This window comes from Ammospiza caudacuta, chromosome 3 (assembly GCF_027887145.1).
Source record: "Ammospiza caudacuta isolate bAmmCau1 chromosome 3, bAmmCau1.pri, whole genome shotgun sequence".
NCBI lineage: Eukaryota > Metazoa > Chordata > Aves > Passeriformes > Passerellidae > Ammospiza > Ammospiza caudacuta.
Window position 1 is genome coordinate 9,146,661 of NC_080595.1, and position 25,124 is coordinate 9,171,784.

At 39.3% G+C, this 25,124-nt stretch overlaps 1 protein-coding gene across 1 annotated transcript in view; it reads left to right on the forward strand.

The window, feature by feature from the left end:
- Nucleotides 1-14,998, forward strand: part of TASP1 (taspase 1) — a 79,165-nt gene extending 64,167 nt beyond the window's left edge. Inside the window, exons 13-14 of the mRNA XM_058802181.1 lie at nt 3,455-3,528; nt 13,615-14,998. Coding sequence (XP_058658164.1) covers nt 3,455-3,528; nt 13,615-13,710 — 170 coding nt within the window. The 3' untranslated portion in view covers nt 13,711-14,998. The remainder of the gene's footprint in view (nt 1-3,454; nt 3,529-13,614) is intronic.
- The last annotated feature ends 10,126 nt before the right edge of the window (nt 14,999-25,124 follow it).

Consider the following 25,124-nt stretch of genomic DNA (forward strand, 5'->3'; position numbering starts at 1 on the left):
ATAAAAATCTATAAAGTGAAATAGGGAACAAACAAGGCTAATATTAACAAAACTCCAGAAAAGAGCATTCTTTCTGACTCATCATTTCTAAGCAGAATTGCCATTCACAGGATCATGTGGGATCCTTCTAAACCTATGACATAGATACAATAGTTGCTTGTGGTGAGGTGGAATGTGTTCCTCATAGGAAAAATTGCATTTATAGCTGGGAGTAATGCATGTAGCTGTTTGCTGCTTCTCAGTAGCTTAATTTTAAAAAATGCTTTCTAAAAAGTTCTTTATTCCTCCTTTTTGCATAAGAAAATGTGTGAATTTGGAGAATGCACTGAAAATTTGTAAGGAAAGTTGTTTATTCTTGGTAATTGCCAGGAAAATCAGTTTAAATACATCACAGTTACTATTTGCATTTGCACCAAACAGTACTTTCTGCTGCTCATACTGAAATCACCTGGACTTTGCCTCTCCCAGTAGCTGTCTGGTTCCAAAAAGGTTTTACATCCCTTCATCCCTCTTTTTGTCCTGGAAACACAATCCCTCTTGCTGCTTTATGGCAAAAAAGTGTATTATGGAAAACTGTCCTGAGGTTTGTGTGGGAGGAACAGATGGGAACTGAAGGCTGTAGATATGAGCAGAACAAGGTGGAAATACAGCCCTGAGACAGTAAGGTCTCTCTAAAGGAAGGAATTTGGGATTGGGGGCATATGAATTACTTCAGGATGACACTTGTGCCATCTCCTTTCCTGTGGTGCTCCTCAGATGTGCAGCTGTGTGTGCATTTATTGGGTCACATTGACCTATCTAATGTTACCAGAGTTGAATTGTTTTTCCTTTGTGTAATACTCTGCTTTATTATTATTTACCCATTTGTGACATTACCTAGTGCAACAGCATCCTGCAACATAAATTTTATCCTTAAAAAAAGAGTTAAGAAAATGAAAATACAAGTCTGATTAAGTAAGAACAAACAAGATCAATGTAACCTCCAATTCCTGAGATCTGGAAGTGAGAGAATTTTTTTCTATTCATGTCATGCTTGTCACTCATGTAAAAGAACATATTCTATTAATGAAGATTTGGCACATTTTCCTGAAAAATTAGTTTATAAAATCCCCACATATTGTGCATCATAAGTAAAGACTATTTGTCCATTGATTTTTGGTTTTCTTTCCACTGAACTAGCAGAGATTAATTGTAATACAGTGCTTTTTCTGTACCATGGAAATTTCCTACCTTATAATGAATGCAGAGATAATACACAATTAAACTATGTAGTATTTTTGTTTGTTTGGACTGAAAATAAATTGGTTAATACTGAAAAACTTCATGTATAGAATAAAGAACTCATGTCTTTATTACAGGAATAATCTTTATTTATTTTTAATATTGAAAAAATGGCAAGGAAGCGACTTATTAAATGGTTGAAAATATACTTATCTGAAGATATTTCATATGTAATTTAGAATTTTCAGTATAGTTCACTACCTATAATGGCTAACAATAACTAAGGTTTCTGCTAGTACAGGCTACTTTTGGTAGTTTTCAAAGGCAAAGTTATAATATTTTGAGGGTATTTATTCTGAACTGTTTCTCAGCTTCTCAAAATTGAAAGATAGGAATTAAAATGAAATTAAATTAAAAACTAAATTAAAATTTATTAAATTTAAATGCAAATTTTAAATTTGTCTTTTAAAAAAATGCTTTCACTGGCAGTGGAGCATTTGAGGTGCCATGGAGAGGTTGGGCACCTCCAACACACATTGATTGTGCTGGATATGTTTCACTCTGTGAAAGCTTTTGATTCACCTTTGGTGGTATCAGTCACAAATCTGTTGTGGGGGAGCAGAGTACACACCTCCACGAAGTTCATTTTTCTTTTATGATGATATCTGCATATCTGTCAGAATCTTCAAGTCTTGCTGGGATCATCTAACATTTGATCTCCTGCTCTGGTTTAATTGCTATGCAAGGAGATGTGGTTCAAAGGATAAGTGTGCTCAGCAGGCTGTGACCTTCATCCTAAAGGAATGTGAGGAATAGGAATGAGTAAAGGTTTTAAACCCATCCAGGGATGCTTTTTTTGCAATATGTGAAAGTCACTCTCAAAAGAAATCTGTGGAAATGTCTGTTGAAGGCATCTTGTGTAATTCATGTAAGACACCTTCCATAATCCAGAGAAAGAATTTGTGCCTCAGTGCATTTTTTTAAAGCCTTTTACGAAATTCTGTGAAATGCCTTAAATTCTGATCAGCTGTTTTTTTTTCTTTCTCCCCTTCCAAATTATGGACTTCATGAATACAAAGAAGAATGACCATGACAGAGAGCAGGAAGAAAACAGTGTGGCAATTTATAAAGCTCCACTAAGAGAGAACTGAACATTTGAATACTGTGCTCTTTGTCTGAATTTTGTGTTGCAGCTGAGTAGGAGTTGTGTTTGTGTACATAAAGATACCTGCATATGTATCAGGCAATTAGAGATTACTGGAACAGGCTGTTAAACAGCTGATAAATCAGAACACTTTCAGACTTCAGGACAGCTCCTTACTGGATTAACAGGCATTAATAAAACTTGTGAGCACTGATTAGTTTTCTTAATCATTATCCCTGCAGTCATGGCAGTGCTTTAGGATATCTAACCCTGATATCCTAAATTAGCTGTGAGTGCAGTACCAGAGAGCTGCTGTTGTTTATCTGGTGCTGGAAGTCCAGGTAATCAGACCTGGGAGTGCTTTGCTAGGGGTTTCTTCTTCATCTTTCTTTCCTTTCTCACCTTTAGTGCTCCTTACACTCTCCACGTAGAAAGGGTGTGTAATTCAGCATACTATTGAATCCAGGACTTCCTCTGATTTTGCTAGAAATGTCTCTTACTGTGCATGTTACTCTGTTTCCATCATACTTCTCTCCTTTTTCTGCTGGATAATTTTGCTTTTACGAGATGTCTTTCCTGCCTGATCCATATCTTCAATTCCCCTATTGCAGATTTGACTATTTGTGCATGTGTGCCTGTGTCCTGCTTGGGATACAGGCTAACAGCTGAGCCACAAATCCCCCTTTACCTGCTGATACTGGCTCACCTGGCTTTCTGCTTTTGTCTGGGTTCGAGGCAGGCAAATACAAGTTCTGTCAGCTTTTTCTGATGGGTGGAAAAGGCCACTGCTTTAGAAGCTGGTCCATTTTTTAACTGCAATTGGAGTTGATGTATTTTTCATCTTGGATGCTCCATGTCATCCAAGTAACGTTCTCATTGTGGTTCATAGTTCTGCAGTGTGTGACTGTGAATACTCAGGAAAATTTTGTTTGGTAGCTGTTTCTTTTGAGATTTAATTGCTCTGTTAAGTAGTTTTTGGTCTGTTTTTTATCCTTGCTATATTTGTTCCTCAAGTCACAGTCTGGTTCAATTGCATCTTGTATGTTAAACCAATGCCTTTTTTGTAACTTCTTGCATTTTCCTTTCTAGTGGAGTTTCTGTGGAGCCATACAACAGAGAGCATGTGTGTTGGATATATGTCTGCACAGGATGGCAAAGCTAAGGTAAGCCATGAGGAACAGGCTGTAATACAGTAGGATACTGCAGAAGCTAAGGAGAATTTGAATTAATGATAATGAAATATATAAGAAATTTCTTTCTCTAAGAGAACAGAAGTAATGGTTGCATAAGGAGTTAAATGTGTCAATTGATTAGGCATTTCTAATTTCTTTTTTTAATTGCAGCAATTAGCAACCCTATACTAACATATGTTCCATGTCAGGCTAAGGTGCCACAAACACATGTCCATTCCCTCTGCTGACAGTATTTGTACTTAAATAACTTTATTTATCTTGATTCAGTTATGCTGGTACCATATTTTTCTGAGGGCATGTCTTCCTTTGGATAAAGCAATTGCACCGTCAAGGAAGATATAAAACAAACTTCAAACAAGTTCCTAGAGTACCCTCTGTGATAAATAATTACAACATTACTATCCATATTTTTAGTTTCTTGGGGCCTTATAATTGATTTTTAATGAGAGAAATATTACATTAAATTTGAGTTTAACAGTGAAAACTGGAGAATTCTGTCATATCATGATCAAGGAGTAGGGATTAATCAAGTGGATGAACCATCCATTCTTAGGAAAAGAGCATGCAAGGGAGAAAAAGGAGAGTATTTGGAGAACAGGAATGAACGTGGGAGAAGCTACAAGCAGAGACTGCAATGGTTTCTGTAGACATTCATGCAGAGGAGGTGTGACCAAGGTAATACAAGAATATACATATATATATAAGTATATGCATATATAAAGAAGAAAATCAACATCAGGTATTTTACCCAGCAAAACTGGTAAAACACTCTGTTTAAAGTACTGGAATGTATGAGTTCATCTTCAGCATATAAAATGGGCAGGAAAAAAAACGCAAGAATGCCCCAGAAAGACAAGATAACAAGCAGCTGATGAAGGAAGTGCTGGTAGAGGTGTAAGTGAAGTATTTGCTTCATTTTTGAATAACTTTGGTACAGTTCTTCCCAGATAGCTATATATGGATGAAAGTGTGGTTTTACTTCTTTTCTTAATATTTGTTTCAGATTTAGTTGAAAAAAAGTCCAATCTGAAGTTAAAAGCTCAGATTGAACTGAGTGGAACTAAAGCAAGTTCAGGCACAGATGTTCTAGTATTTGCTAGTTAGCTTTAAAATTGTTGTCTTGTGTTTGCAGTGAAAGAATAACTGAGAATAAAGGATGTTAAATGTTTCCAGTGTGCACACCTGCCTGTGACTTACAATGTGAAGCTCAAAATGTTATTGTTTCTTCCTGGTAGTGTCTAATTAATAAGTAAATGCTAAATATGAAATCTGTCTGGCAATGAGTATTAGCATGACAGTGCCATGCCCAGAGTTGCTTTCCTACTCACAGTTGCAACATTTGACATCTGGTGTGCATTGTTTTCATACTGCTGGTAAATTCTCCAGCTGGTAATCCTGATTGTGCTGACAGACACAGCTGCTCTTCTTGGATCACTTTTAAATTATGTTTTTGACCTTCACTGAAGAGTTAATCCCCCTCCCTTTCTTCCTTCTTTGAGTCTGTGGCCACAAATGCTTTCCCGAGAAAAACCACAAACGCTTTTGCTGCTGACTTCTATTGATCAAAAAAAGTCTTCTGTCATAAAAGCTGGAATTTTGTTCTGCTACAACTAGGACTAAGTTATAGATGGAAAACTGGGCTTGAAATAGAACACAATGTATTGCAAGTGAAAAAAAAAAATCTCTGTTCTTTAATAGAGTGACTGTTTTGCTACAGTTAATTTTGAGTGCTTGCCATGAAAGAATAATGGGATAAGAGTTCATAAAAGTATAATATATCACTTGTTTATGAGGACCATAGCAAAATTATTAGGCAGCAGCTTGTAAGGAAATATTTGCTTTCCTGTTTTTCTAGGGTGGTAAAGACATTCAGGTTTTATTTCTTTCATCAGTCTAAGACTTGAGTTTTGTTCTTAAACTGAGGGGTTGTCACAGTGCCTGATTTTGAACTGGTTCAGTTTTTTACTAGACTAGTATTAGAATCATAATGGGGTAGATACTAAAGAGAAAAGGAGCCTGCTTTACTATCTTAGTGTGATTCTTTGGGCATGGGAGATTAATACAGTTCATAGTAGGAACTAACAAATGGTGGTTCTGAACACCAGCTGGAAACTGTGGAGGTACAGGATGTCTTTATTACAAAGGCAAACAGGGTAGGTGCAGCTCACCTGCAGACACTGGTGTGCTCAAGACAGAGCACAGTTATCTGTCAGCAGCTCCTTAAAAGAGGAGTGGGACAGAAAAGTGGAATCAGAGACTTGAAATGGTTTGTACACTGTGACCTGCTGGTGCTTCTGGCTTCTACAGCATGAGCTCTCCAAGCACTGTTTTGGAAGTACCCTGGCACCAGGGGTTTGTTTGCTCCCTGTTTAGTCAGGACTGGGTTCTGCAGCTGGCCTCTCACCTTCAGACTTACCTGAATGTTGGCTCACCAGCACCAAATGGCTGAGCCTGCAAGAGCTGTGCAGTAATAGTGGCTTGATTTTAACATACTTTCTGGAAAGGTGTCCAGATTTTTTTTTTTTTTTTTTTTTTTTTTTTTTTTTTTTTTTTTTTTTGCCTAGAAAAGTCATCATTTCCTGTTGGATTAAAGTGTTTGGGTGAATGTTGCTTTAAGAATCCTGCACAGCCTTGCCAGATGAACTAAGTTCGCACCTCATTGCTGACACAATCACCTCTGTTTGTGTGTCCTATCAGCTCTTTCTGGATGCTGGAACTATTTCAGCTCCTCCACTGCTCCTAACTCTGGAAGTGTCATCTCCAGCACCTGCACAGTGGCTGTCCCAGTGGCTTCCCTCAGATTCTTAGGCCACAAACAGCTAGTCAAGGCAGATCTTAGCGGGTTCAGCTGTGCTTCTCTTTTTTTCTTGTCATCCTTCTAACCACAAGCAGCTTCAAAATCACTTGGTGCCAGCATTTGTCATAAATTGGATGTGACAGATCTTTTCATCTCAGTATTTTGGCTCTTTCCTATACTTCTTGAACTACCCTGCCCCAGCCTACTAACCCAGGCTGGTGCTTGGGAGCCTCAGTTATCATGAGCTTAAGGGGCAGACACACTCTGTTTTAGGAGTTTCTGGAACCAAACCTTCCTGAGAAAATACTGTGACAGGTTGTTTCAACATCAGCCCTGTTCTTTGGAAGATGAATGGGCGTCCCAAGATCTCTTGAAGCAGAGGTCTTGTATTGCCACCTCTGTGATGGTAGAATTGTCACAGTAGCTGATGCTCAACTCTTTCTGTCCATTCTTGAGGCTGTTGGAATATTCTGGGCTGCAGCAGAAGTTTCTGGCTGCAGCTGTGAGAATGCATAGAAGCAGATAGAAAATATTAGTTTGTGGGTTCCCTCTGTGTTCACACAGCTCCTCTTGTAGCAGTAACTGCTGCATCCAAAAGGTTCTGACTTCCAGAGTGAAGGACTGGGGGGTTAAATAACTGCAAGAACTGAGGAGATTTTTTTTTTTTTTGTGATTGTGTTGTTGACTCATGGATTACTTGATATGAATTTAAGCAGTTATTTTTTTTTCCTGTCCAAATTTTCTTCTCTTTCTGAGATGCTAGTTGTTCTTCAGAACAACCTTCCAGATGCTTTGGTTTTTTTGCAGATCCATAACAGATCTAACAACTGTTCATAGCATCAGCTAAAAAGGTCACCCTGTTACCAGGGCTCTCCCTTCTCTAACATTATTCTGGAGGGTTCAGTTATCATTTCCTATTCTCCTGAACTGACTGGGTTATGTTCTGAGAGCTGATGCATTTTTGTTGTCACCACTGGGGTGGTAGCTCTCCTCTAAGGTGTTGCTTCTTGCAGCTCTGTCCGTCCTGTCATGGATGATGTGCAGTACTTTAGGTCTTAACAGTTTATGTAGCAGTTGGTAGAGCAATTTGAGTGTCAGTTTGCACAAAGGGCTTGCAGACCCTCTCCCATGTAATTTGGGGTGGGAAGAAATAATTCCTCAATTCACCCATAATGTGATTTTAGATTAAAATGAGGAATGGGAAGGAAGGGTGATAATGGTTAGGTTGCACAAATTAATTGACTCTTCTTGGTTACAAAGACTTCATATCTTCTTGTTCCATGTCTGCTTGCTCAATGGAGGATGCTTCAAAGGAAAATAAATTAATTCTTCAATCTCAAATGAGAGTGCAGTGTATGCCTGCAATGTGAGTTCTCATACAGTGACATCTCTTGAAGGTTCTAGCTATGGGTAGGCAGCCTTTCCTTGATTTCATGTTGTGTATCTGTGCAAAGTCAGACAGGGACCCTTTTATCTCAGTCAGGGTCTGCAGAGTATTTGTTTGCTCAAGCCCTGTAGCATTCTGTATGCAGAAAGTGTAAGTGGCTGAGATACTTTTTCCTGAATCTGAGCAGTGTCTTGTCGTGGTGATTGAGAGTAGTTGCTGGTGGCTGATTTTTCTGCTTGAAGATAGGTAATTCCTCACTTTGTTGTCAATAGTATTTGAAGTCAAAGTCCTTTTTTCCTAGTGCAAGATCCAGTCTCAATACCACCAAAATGCACTTCTGGTAATTTATTTTGTTTAAGTATTTAAAATCATTTATCAGCTTACTATGTTTCTCTTAGTATTTATAAATCTGCTATATGATCTCTATAAACATTGCAGACTGTAAATGTTGCAATATTTTTGAGTAGTAGTTCAGACTCATAGATTTTAGTTCTTCTAACAGCTGGATGACTTAGACAGCAAATTTAAAAAGCCCAGTTGCAATATTGAATATAATCCAATTCAGTTGCCAGTTTAAATCTCTTTTTGGCAGCTGTTCAGTTAGTATAACATGAACTGCTAAGCTTTATGTTATGGCAGGTTTTAATAATGCAAAGCTACATAGGCTGTTCTTTCCATTCTAAAATGAACCAAATTCCCAAAGCTTTGCAAGACACAGTGCAGCATTAGAGGGGAGTGTTGCATATTGCTGTGTTTGCAGCAGCTCCTGTCCACACCAAATGTTGTGGTTGCAATGTTCAAACAGAAATTTTTATCTTGACAGTTAATTTAATCTGTCACTATGCGCAAACATAAACATGGTGGACAGGGAGACCATCTCCAGTTCACTTTTCCTGTGGAGATGTAAGCTGTCATCATCAGATTTACTCGCCTTTACTGATGTTGTAAAATGTAGCAAAAGTCCTTCCCTCTGTGTTTGAAGTGATACATGTGACAAACACTGATTGTAGTGATTGCTGTTGGTTTTCTGAGGGTGAGCTTCTGTATTTGACTTTGTGAGTGAAAGGTCTGTGAAAGCCCTTTGTCAGGAGAAGGGCAGCTTTCCAGTGCTCATGGGGTGAAGAAACACATCTTGGAAGAATCCTAATTCTAATTTGAAAATTAGTGGAAAAATTTACCAAGCCTGTTTAGTGAGCAGAAATATGAAGTCCAATAATTCAGTCATTCATTTCAGACTACAGAGACACTCCTTTACTTCATGAGGCAGGAGAAGTATATGTCACTGTTCTTATTCCTTTAATCTTCATGCTTGTCTGGAGACTGGGGAAATCAGTCAGAAATTTTCATTTGAAAACTACTCTTTGCATCCAGTTCTCTCATAAAAAGGTTTTTCTGTTTGTTGGAAACAAATATGAACCTATTTGTGCTAAGATACCAGTTAAAATGTTTGGCTCATAGACCTTCATGGAAGTTAACTGGCTGTGATATGAGAAGAGAAATTCACTTTTTGGGTTGGGTTCTCGCATAAAGCCAGCAGTTCTGGAACTCTCCCTGGATTTGGCTGAGAGAGGGAAAAAGGGAAGATGGGACTGTGTGTGCAGCTATGCAGATATAAATGCAATAACCTTAGCACTGCAATTTACAGTGATACAAATCACAATTGAAAATTCATGACAGGGTTTTAGAATACCTCTACGAAACTCTGGGATGCTGAGCTGATTAGATGATTGGTTGGTATGTGTCTTTAGGCTGTCTTGATATAGGTATGATTTAATTAGATACATAAATAGTTAATAGTGATATACTTACCCACAGAATGAATTTGAGCTTGGAAAACTCTTAACTTCCTAATCAACCTGTATGTAAAATAATTCTTTTCAGTGTAGTGAGACCAGAATTACCCCATCACTGTGTTTTTCTGTTGTTTCCCAGCAAGGACAATATTCTGGATCCTCTCTTTCTATTTTTTCCCCATTTTTTTCTTTTTTAAGATTTCACCAAACAAGATTCACATGGATTTTCTGATAACAGCAGTTGCCAGTATTTAGTGGGGCACCTTCCCCTGCTGTACTACAGGTGTGCATACAAACCATGGTGGAGGAGAGATTACCAGGAGACAGAGCAGCAGAGTTGCTGCCAAAATGGGCTCTTAACTGCTTAGAAAATCAATTCAGGTGTGGTCAGATGGTTCTCATGGTGGAAGTGTGTACCCAGCTAGAAGGCTCCAAATTTCCAAAGAATATGTGAGTTTGGTGGTACTCTTTTTTTCAGGGAGCAAAGCTGTAGAAAGCAATTTCCTTAAGGATATTGTACCTTTGGTCTTTCATTATATTTCATCTCTATAGTGTAATGAATGGAAAAAAATTGTTTTATAAATTATTCTGTCTAAAGCACATCCTGAGTGTGTAATAAGAGTGCTAAACACATGAAGTTCTCTCTAGATTTGCTTAAGAACTGAATGTGCTGCCATCTGGTAGTTGTACTCTGTCCTCTTGGCAGTGTTTGATTTCAGCTTTCTCATGCAGCACTGTCTCTTGGCTGAAATTTTATATATTCATTTTATATTGTATTTATGTTTTTAATGAAAGAAAAAAATCCCTAAGTTGTTGTGACAAACTGATACTTTTATGTGAATAGATGGAGGAGACTAATTCTTTAAAAGAAAATATTTTTCATATTCCTTGGTCTCAAGGTTGTTTCAGAATCCTTGTCTACAAGACGTGAAGTAATAGAAGTCAAAAAGATGAAACCATATATTGTTCCTGTGGTGGTGTATTCCATGAATTCCAAAAAGAGCTATTAGTTTTTTAGGTAGGGAACTTTGCAGTGTGCTTCAGAAAGCACTGGGAGAGAGTAACATTCCAGTGTCTGCAGCACTGGGGTTGGGGTCAGTAGTTTCATGAAGTTGATTTGGTTAGGAGGGAAAGAGGGAAACACTGAGAGTTTGGGTAGCAAGAACACAGAGAATCAGCATCAGAAGGTTGGTTGGCTCTTTTGGGCTTTATAGAGGATTAGGAAGCAAAAGATCAAATGTTTCTTCCAGCATTTACCTTTTTTCCTGTGGAACTGTGGACAAGAGGTTCCTCCTCAAAGCTGCAGCGAAAATCTGTGGTGACTGACTGGTGTCCCAGATGTTGGTACCTCATCTCCTGCTGGACCCTCACCAACCTTGCTTTTCTCTGGGAAGGCAAAGCAAATCAGAATATTCTTAGGACTTTAAATGCCTATATATGAAGCTGAACATGTGGATAACTCATCATTCCTAATCTACCATTCTTTGACACGCACTTTCCTCAAAGAGAGTCTTCTGTGGAGTTAAGTGGAGGATTAATTCAGGAAAAATATTTCTTTTCCTTTTTTTTTTTTGTGGTCCCAGGCACAATTTCTTCCAGGTGTGGGTTCATTCAACTTGTAAAGCTCACAGACTAATTGAGTTCAATTAAAACCTTTCCAATGTTCTTCTTTTTTGTTTGCTTTTTTATTTTTAAGTTTCTAGACTCTCAACCTAATTGACTATACAATCTGGACTTAATGTAAAATATGATGTTGGGATATAAAAATGTAACGAATTTACAAATAAGTACTGTGGTTAATTTAAAAATATTCTGTGTTCTTTGATGTTTCTTTTTATTTACTGGAGTTTGTTCTTATGGTTAAGAACAAGGGAGATATAAATGTAAGAATTCATTTGGGAGTTTTCTACAGTTGCCTTGACGTGGCAATGTTACCCTTTCAAATTATTTATTAAGTAACATCTTAAACATTATCATCTTAGATCTGTCTCAGTTTTGTTCTACACAAGGCAGCCATTGGTGAAAGTAATAACAAGTAGTCAGTGTGAACCAGATCTGTATTTACTCCATCATAGAAAGTATGCAAATAAACAGGATGCAAGTAAAGGCTTTAAGAAATGCTTTGTTATAAGTGGTTTCAGTCTTTCTGCAAATGGAAATCTTCAGATGATGGTGTACAGTGGTTTGGGGTCTTGTGTATGGGGAATGTGTTCCTCCTGACATGGGAAATGAGGTTTTCTATAGGAAATGTGGTTTGGGTGGCTATTTAAGCATGAATACTTGCTAATGTATTAATAGATAGTGACCACCTGCTTATCCCCTCTTGTACATTTTCCTTCCCTTGCTCAAAAACTCATTAGGATTAATTTACTGGTTTGCTCTGATTGCAGAGCAATCAGTACCTCACTGAACAACAAGTGGCATTCTTCCTATGAGGAAGCAAATTTGCTACCAAGCCCATCAAACAATGCTGCTTTTATACTGTCGTCTTTTTCATTTAGAAATTTTTACAGACCCGGGAAAATATCATTGATCTGTCAGTCATAGAATAAAAAATATTTTTTCCACTTGATTTTGTTACTTTAATTTTTTTTAATTTATGAAATGACATCTACAGAAAAATTGTCAGTTACATTTTGAGGGAAACTGTAACAGATTTGAACAGATTATTTTCTTCTTGGAGTGGTAAATCACAATTGTAACTGAAATTGTTCTGAAAGCAGGAACATGTTCATATATCAAGCACAGAATATGTTCATATATCAAGCAGGAAAGCCAGAGATCAAGTTTTAGCAATAAAATGAAAACACTGAAATGTTGTAAATTTAATCTTATTCTGTGATTTAAGTGAAAATAAGGCCACCTAAGTGCAGGCAGCAGGATGCCCCCCCCTTATCAAGAAAAGAATTTTTAAAAGCTGCTCAAGACACAAAATGTTTCTTCAATGTAATGAGCTGAGTTTAGAGTCTCAAATCACTTTCTGCTCAATTGATGCAAATTTTTCTTACTGAACTTTTACATTTGGACTTTTTGTGACAGCCCCTTAACAGTGTTAACAAACATTGCCTTATTGCAAGTTATACATTTTGCAACTGATCCATCTTTTAAATGAGATAATGTAAGTACAAACAAATATGTGCTGGGCTGCACTTAGAGGAAGCTGTAGTTTCTAAATGCCAGCAATGTTATGTTGTGAGCTTTTTACCATAGCAGGAATAATTTCTAGTTCCTAATTTAATACAACATGAGCAGTTTTCACAGTGTAAAAACATGTGCAAAGGGAAATAAAATGTCATTACTCTTAACAGTAAGTCAGAATATCTTTTCATAAGCAGATGCTTTTGCCCATCAGTAATAAAACATACCCCAGTATATAAAGGATCATTAACAGTTTTTTAGGGTCACTGAGTTACAATTCAGTTATAAACTGGAGTCTTGTGTACACAGACAAATGTACCCACTTCCTGGCTGAAATGTTCCAGTGCCTTCTCAAAGGCTTTTCAAGTTTTCTGTGAAAAAGATGCCTATTGCAGAAACACAATTGTGTTTTGGGTTGATTTTTTTTGGTAGGTGGCAACAGGAAGTCATTGGAGTTTTTAGGTGGATGTGTAGGTATTTTATGCAGCAAAATTGCTTATTTGCATCCTGATCACTGCAGTTGCCTTATCCTCTGAAGTGTTAGTTTGTCAAGTATTTAATTCTGTCTGAGGTTTCTCAAAGGTGTATTTCTGTATGTGGTAGTAAAGACTTCTGAATCACCCTAAGAAATAGATCTATAAACCATGAAATGCCATAAGTATTTTCTTTTCTCTTCACTCTGGATATTGCTTTCTACTTTCAGTACATTGATTCATCCAATTTGCCTTTTCTATGCATCTGTCCTGGTCTTTCTCTTCATGTGTTAAACATTAATGCAAACAAAATAGAAACAGAATCTCAGTTGCTTTTTAAGTTGCTTTGTAGTTTGTCCTCAGACTTCAGTGAGGGAACAGCTTAATTGTTCAATACTTACAAGCTTACACTGTCCTGCATAATTTTGCCTTTTCTCAGTCCATAATATTCTCTTGACTTCTCCACAGACTCACATTTCAAGACTTCCTCCTGGAGCTGTGGCAGGACAGTCCGTGGCAATAGAAGGAGGGGTTTGCAGGCTGGAGAGTCCAGAAAGCAGCTGATTCTTCACTTCATTGCAGAGAATGTGAATGACTCTTTGTACAATAAGGGGTTTTTTTGTGTTTTAACAGATGTTGGAAATTCTGCTTTGGTTTTATACTCCGTATTGCAACCATGTGCATCACAACTTGAGACAAGTGCTGCTGTAGTTTATGTTCTCACTCTGTGAATGGGGGTTGTGTGCATGTTCATTTTGTCCCACAAATAAAATAGGAACACTCCCCAGTTGTGCAAAGATCATGTATAATTAATGATTGCATTTTCATTTTCTGTGTTGAAAGATAACCAAAAGTTAAGAAAAAATAATTTAAAGATACGGTCACAATTGTCATTCATATTCTAAATTTAAAAGTAACAGGCCTTTGAAGTGGCTTTATAATTATGCAAAAAATTATTATGGTTTTTAAGTTTCTTAGTGGTTTAAGGAAATCCAGAGGTGATTTAAACATGAGTTGTTTTTTTCCTCTCCAGTAAGGAGGATTCTTTTTTTGTTCAAGAATGGTTTCAGTGAAACAAACTAGAGCAAAATTAAGGCTCAATTTTTTTTAAATAGTCTTATAGGTCTTATCTGTGTTCCCAAACCAAGATGTTAATAGCTCCAAGCTGTATGTATTGCAAAAAGCTATATGAAGATAATGTATCGTTCCGCAGTCTTTATGTATAATGGAATATTACAGTGTAAATAAGAAAACAAAGTTTATGGAAAGATTCAATATTATTCTTCACTTCTGCTTTAAATCTATTTTTAAGAGAGGTACAGAAATGAACATATTACTGGATGGGAAGTGCAATGTGTATCAAGTGGCTGGTGGGAGGTCTGATACTGAGCTTTGGTGTTGGTAAAGCAACTTCCTGGTGTCCAGCCGCAGCATGGGTATTTATAACTGTGTGTAATATGTATGTACTGTGCAGAAATTTACTGTAACTCTTTTGATACCTTGAACAAACCTGCAGTGTAAAACAATGTAATCCTTGTCTGCCTCGTGAAGCATTGGCAGCTGAACTGCCATTTGTCACCAGTTTGGCTATGTGAGCCAGGTTGCCCAAGTCCTAAAAGCGAGTTCTGACGTGAAACCTTCCACTCAGTCCTTTTTCCTTCACAGCACTGGCAGCAATAGAAGACTTTTGTAATTGATTCATTGTCCTGATAAGTATGCCAAAGAGAAACTAAAATAGTTCATCCTTTTCCCTGGTGGATATTTGATAATTCTGTTTTCAGAAATAGTGGATGAATAGATATTCAGACTGTATTTGCTTAATCAGGCATTGTACTTGCCTGTTTTGTAATATTGTGCCTGCCTATAACAGACATACTTGACTGATGAAATGGTTATATTGATTGTAGTACCAATCTTTCATGGAAAAGAATAAAATTTTTTTAATGGCCTCAGTTAATTTTCACTATTACACTACAGCATACATTGAAAAGCTGTCATCTTTATATGGTTTTTTAGTTGTGACCTCAGTGTAGCCCTATAGTTGAAGATATTTCAATACAGTTCTGTAAAAAATATAAATCAGCGGCTTTCCAGATTGCACAACAACAGCATGGAATGTGCCTGTCCTGAAATAGTTTGTGCTGAAATACAATGCTTGAGGTTGGATCCTCAGTGGTGCTTTCATGGTCTGAGGAAGTGAAGGACCCTTCACTGTGTAGTGAGTGAAAAATTGAAGGTCATGTATATGGGTTTGTAATAGCCAGATTTGAAAATGGTCTTGTTGTTAAAAAAGCTAAAGGAACAGTGTTAGCCTGCTTTTATTCTAAAAGTGCTTTTCTCTACTGATATCATGTAGAAATTTTGGCATAAATTCACTCTTTCATGCCATTGTAAAATGTAAATTCATAAATGCTTTATTCCCCTTACTTGCTTAATCTTTCTTTTGGAGGTTTGGATTCCAGCATAGGATTTCTGTAGTTTGTTTTTACTTTGTTTTTGTATCTATACAAGACTCCAATCAATTTCTTTTCTTCTTTTTGGTGCAGAGTTTTCTACCTAAGGTACATATGAGAAGAAAACCATCTTATGTATGAATTTGGTACCAGTAATTATGAAGACTGATAGGAGCAGAATTTCCTATCAAACTCCACTTAAACCAATGTAGTATCTTATACAACTTTAATTATGATCTACTTGTGCTACTAGTTCTATTTTGAGCTTAAAAGAAGCTTATGGAATATAAGTGGTGAGGAGGGACACTGCAATGATGTGTTCTCTAAGCCCTGTGTGTGGTGAGTAACCATTGCCACTGGCACAAGCAGGTACACCCCAAGAGGAAATGACACACTGGACAGCAATAGCTGCTGAAATTATAAAGGAAGGGTGAGCAAGTGAAATACACAGAAATAAAATTTGAATGCTGTCAATTTTATACTCAAAGACACAATTACATGTCCTAAAGGATCAGCAGACAGGTAGGTGCCAGAGTAGTCCTGTTCAGTCTTCAGCCATAATAAATTTTCTTGCCTAAAGTTTCTAATAGGCTAAACCAAACCTGACAGATAACCCATTTTTGTCTTACTTTGCTCCTGAGCCTTAACAGCACAAGCCTGCAATGAGTGATTTCAAAGGGCTCCACCTGGACAAGTTATGGAAGACAGGCTTGTTACACTAAAAAAAACTTAAGAGGTGATTTGAATTCCACTTGCGGGGATTTTTTGTTTTGGTTGATTGGTTGGGTTGGGTTTTTTTAATGAAAAACTCTTTACAGTTCTGTAGAAATGAACACTATGCTTTTCTGCTTGTGAATTGACCTCTGGAAATGCTGTGGCATTTGAGAGATTTGACTGAGGTGGAGGCTGAGAGGACCTGGTTTAGGTGAACTGCAGCCATTCACCTGTGAAGGACAATACAGAAAGTGCTGTGAAAAGAAGGAAGCCTAAAAGAAAACAAAGCTGGTAACAAATCTAGGGTTACTAGCAAGGTTGGGGTAACTGCTGTTGTTGCTTAAAATGTAAATTAAAAGCAGAATATAGAAAAAGTAGCCAAAGGAATTGGTGGTTATGGCATTACAGGTACAATGTTTCACAGTGGTAATTGTGCAGCTGGACAGTGTTTGTAACCCAGTTTTGAGCAGAATGATGCAGGATTAGATGGGAAGCTCTCAAGTGTTATGAGACTTTAACATGCTTGTTAATGCAATTTAATGATTTCTTTTTCTTCCAGTTGTTATGTGAGTCGTTTACTTTGAGTCAGTGAGATATATCAAGAGTTCTGTCCTTCAGTGGTTACAGGATTTATCTGTTGATTGGCCAGTTTTTACAGCTTTATGTGTGCAAATAACTGAGCACCATCTCCTCAGTTTTTACAGTGCTGTGTGTGCAAATAACTGAGCACCATCTCCTCAGTTTTTACAGTGCTGTGTGTGCAAATAACTGAGCACCATCTCCTCATTCTCAGAAGGTTTGCCACTCTAACAGAATTGGGGTAAGTGTAATTCTGGGAGGCTGACATCCATCCTCTTAGTAGAGAGTCACTTTTTCATATTAAAATATGACTTAGGTATAGAACCTGGTTATCAGCTTGGTTGATAAGAGAAGGTTTAGGAGAAAATTGAAAAGTTGAAGGGAAGGTTTATACTGTAGCTGGGTAGGTAACTAAAGGCTCTGTTAGCAGAGTATATAAAATAAATTTGCCAACAGGGGAGAGAAGAAGTCAGTGAAAAGTGGTAGAGGGGAAAACAAAATTATTTTGAAGGAAAAAAAAGAATAAGAGACAGTAACCAGGAAAACTGGGTTTTCAAAGAATTTGTATATCCTTCACATGCTATTAGGGCTTGTCTTCCTAGGGATATTTGAAGAAACAAAGTATGAACTGCTGCCTTACACTTGGTTTTCCTGTGAAAGATGTGTTTTGGTTTACAGCAAAGGGAAGGCAAACACAATTTCTGTGGCTTTTAGCCTCCATGTAGCGTCAGCAGAGGTTTTGTAGATTCCTTGCAGGAGGGTTGGGACAGGGCCAGTGCCTCACACCAGAGCCAGATCAGCCAAGAAATGCTGAGAACCTGTAACTTGCAGGAAATTGTGTTGAGATTTTATATGGAAGTTTGTGGCAAAGGACTCAGGTAGTGGCTCTAAGGATAGATTTTTATTACTGATTAATTAAACTTACTTCTTTTCTTTTTGCTCATTTTTTATAGGAAAGCTTGTGGGAGGTTTTGTTACTGTAAGAGCCCCCTGCTTGATTATTTACTCTGTTGGGTGATAATACAGAGATAAGAAGGACTTGTACAGTGACTTTTACTGGTTTAGATTTTACAGTGACACAGATTAGATTGTACGCATTCCACATAACCTGGGGCATAAATCCCCATGAAGACCATTAGCATCACTTGACAGGGATTTAAACACAACAGATGTGTCTTGTTACCCACTCCTGTGTGCCTAATGAAGCAAATAAATTGTGTTAGCATGAGTGGCAGGTAAGGTGGGACCTGCTTTCCCTTGGCCTTGTGCCTAAACCATCCTACCCTCCCTTACCTCTGAGGTCTCAGTGATAATCTTGTATTGCTGCAAATAGCCACTGAGGCATAGGGATAGAGACCAGCAGATTTCATCTTTCTGAAACAAAACGCCTTTCAAAGTGAAATGCCATTTTCAGAAAGTGTCACTTTGGAGCTCAGCCATCAGCTTCAGTGGAGCCAGGATGTCATCCTTGAAGGTATTTGTCTTAGAGGACTCCAACTTTATGAGTCCCTTAATGCCAATGCTGAAGGCTTCAAAAATGAGGTTGTGTGAGATGTTTTTTATGACTCATTTTTTGGATTATCTGGGAATATCTATTGGGTGTGTAGGGCTCCAGCAAGCCAAATGGAAGAACCAAAGCACAGGCTCCTCTGGGCTAATAATCTGCTCTAGCTGAGCAATGACTGCACACACAGTCCTCTCAGCACTGTTTCATAATTTACAAGTTTTTCTAAAGATGATAATTTCTGCAGCCCTGGTTTCATTTCAGGTACGTGTGTGTGAGTGGTATCAACAACCACCTATTAGAGCACAGCCTTGGGCAAGGATTCCCATGGTACAACTCACCTGTGGCAAAGCAGTGTCCCAGGTAAGTGTGATAAGGCAGGAAACCAGCCTGGATTGGAACATCTTCTGTATGTACTGGACCTGTGACAGAAATCCTACTGAACATAGCTTTTAGAATTTCTTTCCTTAAAATGTGAGTTGTGACTGATAACAGCCACACAATGCAATTCTGTGTTGGAGATCTCCCAGTCCTGCTCCCTGACAGCTTGAGATTTGACATTTGAAAATACTGCTGCTTTTTGCAGCTAAGAGTAAACTCTTTTGTCCCTGGTATTCTGCTGTGGACAACTGTAAAGGCCCTGGTGAGAAGCAGGATGGGTAGCAAGGAGTGAGAAAAAAATATGAGAAACAGCCCCACAAGCCCTTCTTGCAGGAGAGGGTACAGGATTTATGGATGAGGGAGTAACATTGAGCCTGGGAAAGAGACTATGAGGGAAGGTGGTGTTTTAATTTGTCTGTTGCTATCCTAAACCTATTTTAATTAGCCATGCATAAATTGATTTCCCCCTAGTTGAGTTTGTTTTACCCATGATGGCACCAATATCAATTATATCTGCAGCCATGATTCTCTTCAGGATTATATCCAAAGGGTAAAATTTTGCAGGAAATATTCTTGTGGTAGGTTAATTTTTGCTTGGGCCAGGGGCTGATGTTTTTGGGCCCTGCAGCTTCATGACTTTATAAAGGAAACACAGGAATGCATGGCTGGAAGAGGGATGGGGAAAACAAACAGACTTGCCTTTTGCTGATGTTAAATTGGGTATAAAATGAAACTGCTCCCATCATCCCACTCATTGTTGATTCTTCTTTGTGTTGGATGTTGCTCTTACTGCTTCCAGTCCATCCCTGGAAGTAACTGCTACAATGCACCATGGATCTTGTTGGGAAAATATTGCCATGTTTATAAAAATTGAATTTGTGGCTGATTTTATGGGAATCAATCCTAGTGAAGTACAATTGTTGATCCGATGAAGAAACAGTTTCTAAAATTTGGAGGCAGTGAACTCCTCTGGGGAGATAAGAACAGGCTGAGGCTTGAGGTAATTAATGATCAGTGTTGTGCCATGAGGGCCTTTGAAACTAATTGTGTGTCTGTGGAGGGGAGGGATATTGTTTCAATCCCCATTTTATTGTATAACATGTCACCTAATGTCCATGAAAGGAAATGTATCCAACCAAAAGACAATGCCATGGCACAGCAGAGAATGCTGTATGATAGATGATTTGCAATCTGTTGCAATTAGATGACTGCAGTTCCATTAATTCCTCAGGAAAAAGGTTTAATGGATAGAAAAAACATTATTTAGAGTATTCTATTTGCACATCAAAAGAACAGTTATTTCCAGATAAGTTTCAAGAATCTTGACCAGCATTAGGGAGGTACCTGAATTAGGAAAGAACTCACAAATAAGGAAACACCCAACTAAAAATGAGGAACAGAAACTAGGCAAAAAGTTCACTGTTAATACACAAGGGGCAGAAGGCAAATGAATTATCCTGTTTTCCAAAGTGTGACAGAGTTTTAAGTTCAGGGATGAGCTAATGCTGTTTTCTTCTTTTGGTACTTTTCTGTTTTACTTGTTTTCAGTTTTGAAACTAAGATGCCTTTGCTTTTACCTTGCTAAAGCATTTTCACTTTAGGTATCTCTAAAGTCATACAATTAATTTAAAACAAAGATGCTTTTACTTTTGTGGGGGTGCCAAGCCCAGGTCAGGTAGTCAATAGGAGTTAACCCTGCAGAGAATGGCACCCAAAGGCATTCAGGTGTCTGAAGAAATGGGTAAGCCTTCAACACTCCCCTGTGCTTTGGCTTCAGACTAGCTCCAATTCCAGCCCTCCATCCATTTCCCTGCAGTAGAACCAGCCCATGTTAGCTGATCTCACAAATGGCACACACAGGGTTTTAAAAACCTTCCTTTTGCCCCTGCTGGAGAGGTCATGAAGAAAACAAGACCTGTTGATTTTGTTTTCCTCCCAGACTGAGCTGTACCTCTCACCTTGCCCAAGCCCTGCCCCCAGGACATGTCGCACTGTCTTTGGGATGCTCCCTGAGTGCCGCAGTTTGGAGATTTGCTCTCAGGGCACTGCGAGTGCTAAAGCCTGTGTCCATCACTCTGATGCTATTGTCCCTTCTGCATCACTGCCAAGAATCAGCAGAATAATTTGCTGGGAAAATTCTTGAAGTCTCCACTTAAAAAAAGTCAGAGACTCCAAAAACTACATTTTAATGGGTTTTTTAGTAATAATGGTGGGCAGGCTGGCTAGTGAGTGTGATGAACTGTTCATTTGGAAGTCCTAGGTGCAGATTCTTTCAGGTCAATGGTCTCCTGAATTGTGTGTGCATGTGTCATCTTTATTCATGTCCACTTTGTCCTGTTCTCTCCACTTTTCTCATCTTTGTTTTCTCTTTCTCCAGCACCATCACTTGTTTCACTTGAGTACTATTAACAGAGGGTCAATAATTAAATTTCCCCTGTGAAATGAATGTGTGTGGCTAGAAAGAACAAGGAAATACATCAAGTTCCTGAATTGAAAGGAGACTGAGGGAGTCCCTCGAGGATCCATGCCCAGAAAAGCCTTTGTATAGGACTTTTTTCCCCAGTTAGGACTAAAATGTAGGTTGCTGTGAGCTCTGTTGGCACAAATGTGGAAGTAACCAGGCATTGTTTGATCCAGTGATTACAGAACAACTTCATTCACAAAAGAGAACCTTTTAAGCTGGTACAAAAATTTTGAATGTTTATTTCTATTTATTTTCACCAGTTTTTTGCCTATTTAATTTCTCAGATTTTTCACAACTGGTAAAAATCACCAGTTTGTGAAAATGCACGGTAATGTATTGCCAGTCTTACACTGAGTATTACCTGTAGAAGGCACTGCATCCCTGCTGGCAGCAGGGGAGCTGGTGAAGGGGGCAGAGGAGTCATCCCAGCTTTTTGTGCTTTCTGGTGAGTTTATTTTTTCTGCCCTGAGAATTCTCCATCAAAGATGTTGTTTCATGCAGTCCTTCTGTAAAAACTAACACAATGTTCATGTAATTTTGCCATAAAAAATCCTCTATTGATGGCATAAAAGTAGATACAATGACTTTTTTGAACAGGGCTTGTAAGAGAAAGACCTCATAAGCTTTTGCTTCTTCTTTGCTGAAAACTTTCACGTGGCTGGAAACAAGATATAAGCCCTTTCCCCTTCCTGCTAACTAATTCTCCTTACCTAAAAATACCAAAAAGGAAAAATTCTTTCAAATGAGAGCTGACATCTCCTCCACATTTTAAATATTCTAATTATTTCTATCTCCCATGCCGATAGGCTGTAAGACCTTGTTCTTGTTAGTCATGTGCCAGTGAGGATACCAAGTACATTTTGTTTTAGTCCATCTTGTCAGGGGAAAAAAAATGCACTAACTTGGCAGTGGACTTTATAAGTTTAGCTAAACAAAGTAAGTTTATTTCTTGGTGAAAAAATGCAGCTCTCAAATTCAGTCTGTGCATACAAATCCAAAAAGGGTCACCTGCTGTTGACTCTTTCCTTTTTCTGCCCTCCTGATAGCCTGCTGCTCCTGCATCCCTGCTTTCCTGGTTGCTGGTGAGCTCTGGATTCTTGTTGTGCTTGTGGCCTCGGGTTAGGCAAGAGGGCTCAGCTGGGAACTTTGATCCATCTCCAAGGAGATGATGGGTGGAAGCTCTGTGCCATGCCCTTGTGTCCAGGCTTTGAAGTCTGGGATTAGGCTGGGGAAGGAAGAAGTCCTGCATGATATATCCTTTTGATGTGAAGCTCTGGTGGGTGTTGCTGTGAGTTCAGCTCAGGACTTTGAGGCTCCAGCTGAAGGGCTGTGATGAGCCTTTCCTCTCTCCTGGGACAGAACATCCTCACATGAAGGGATGGAGAAATCCTGGGATTCCCCCATTCTGGGCTATAGCTTTGTTGACAGACTTATTTTTCACTTGAGCATAGTAAACAAAGCTTGTCTCCTGCTTGGAGATGATTCATGTCTCATTATGTTCAATAATTCGAATTCCATGCTCAGCTGCTGCTTCCCCTGTGCTCTGCCAAAGTGAGCTGTCTCTGCTCTGCACAGCTCCATCTGTTGGCACTGCTTTGCCATATCAGAAAAAGGCTAACACATAATAATCCTTCCCCTCCTTCCCCCACTTCAGCAGGAAGAGCAGCCTTTTTGCTGGGAATGTGAAGGAGATGATAGACAGGGGGCATGGAGCACCATTTGCTGGGATCAGGAAAGTTCCTGCATCTCTGGGCTCCCCTGCATCTTCAGCATCCTTCAAAATCAGGAGTCCCCAGTGCCTGCTGAGCATGCTGCAGATCTGGGCAGTCGTGAGGTGCCCCACACCATTTCCTTTGGTTTTCCAGCCCAAACTTGCCACAGGACGTGCAGCAGATGCCTGCTGAGGGCTGACAGGGGCTGTGCTTGCTGGGAGCAGAGACAGTGGTGTTGGCTGGTGGTGTGGAATGGCTGGGGGAGCTCTGAGCCCTGCCCATGCACACAGACCATAAGTTCATAAGAGAAAAGAGGCAGGAGCCATCCCTACACAGTGCCTGGCTGGGAGCTATGGAAAGGACAGCTCCAGTCCTCTGGGCAGCCTCCAGTGAGCAACAGAGCCAGGAGCTGCTGAGCCTTGTGCCAGACCCTTGGGAGCTCCCTGCTCACAGAGGGCTCTGCTCCAAAATCAGGGGCCAAAACCTAAGCTGGTGTGGGCATTGCTGGGGAGGAAGCAGAGCTCTGGGTGGCTTGGATGAACATAAGGGATGGTGGTCACCAAGGGTCATGTATTGTAGGGCAGGGCAGTCATGTGAATGAAGGTTTGTGCTGAAACACTGGCACAGGTTGCCCAGGCAGGTGGTGGGTTCCATCCCTGGAAACACTCGTGGTGAGGCTGGATGGGGCTCTGAGCAGCCTGGTCTGGTTGAGATGTCCCTGCTCATTGCAGGGAGGTTGGATCAGACTTTGCTGAAGGGTGGTTGTAGTCAGGTGGGGTTGGTTTCTTTCTCCAGGCAGCAGTGACAGAATGAGAGGATACAGTCTAAAGGGAAATAGAGGCTGGATATTAGGAAAAAGTTTTTTTACAGAAGGGGTGATAAAGTTCTGGAACGGTTTGCCCAGGGAGGTGGTGGAGTCACCATCCCTGGATGTGTTTAACAAAGCCTGGATGTAGCACTCAGTGCCATGGTTTAGTTGAGGTGTCAGGAAACGGGTTGGACTCGATCATCTTGAAGGTCTCTCCCAACCTTGCGATTCTGACCTGTAAAGCTCCCTTCCGAGCCATTCCCGATTCCCCGGTCGGAGCGCAGGTGTCCGGCTGCTGCTATGTCAGACCTGGCCACAGGAGGGTACCACAGGCAGGGACACGCTTCCAGCAGTGCCATGACACGCGTAGTCTGTTAGTAACTAACACGTAGCGTGTTAGTAACTAACACGTAGTGCGTTAACATCGCATCCTGCCGCTCCATCCCTCTCCTGCCCTCCGCTGCACCTTTGGGAGCGAAGCTGTGAGCAGGGCTCCTGTCCTGGGCAGAGCATCAGCCTGATGTGTCTCCATACATGAATCCCAAAAGAGTTTTCTCCCAGAGGTTTTGGCAATCTGCCAGATTAAGCCATCAGTTTTGGGGTGCTGGAGCTGGGACTGCCTGGCTGCTTCCCACCTTGCCCTGGCTGGGAAGAACGGAGAGTAAGGTGGGCTGTGCAAAACCCGTGTTGCTCGGGGAGGGTGAAATTCAGCACATCCTCCTTTCTGTTTTCCAGCACCTAGAGTCCAATGTTGGGTGCCAGCACATTCAGTGCCCTCCCCGGTGGCTGGGCGTGAGCACGTACACAGATGGCACCAGGCAGGATTGAGACTGGCATCAACCAGGGCGGCTTCAGTTGCCTGAAATTGTCCAAAAGCTGGAGAAATTTAAAAAATGAGGGTTACAAGGATGCTCACAAGCAAATAGTTTTGTCTTGTATGGTTTATATGAATTTCTGCTTAAAAAAAAAAAATATATATATATATCTACCTTCCTGGAAGTGTTGTCCTCTTCCAGCTACCAGTGATGTAGGTATGAAGTTGACATCAAATAGTGAATGTTTTCAATATTGATACCTAATATGTGGCAGGTCTCACATATATATAATAATATAGAAATAAGAATGAGGCTTTATTAATTTTATTATACATATTTGTGTGTATAATATATAAAAATATATTATATATATTATATATAATATATATATTTGTATGTATAATATGTATAGCATATATATATTATAACATAGATATTTATGATATATATTTATATACATGCATATTATATATATGTATATAAAGTATGTGTGTTTTATATATATTCTCTCTATATTTTATGTAAATATTCATTTATCCTTTAATTAT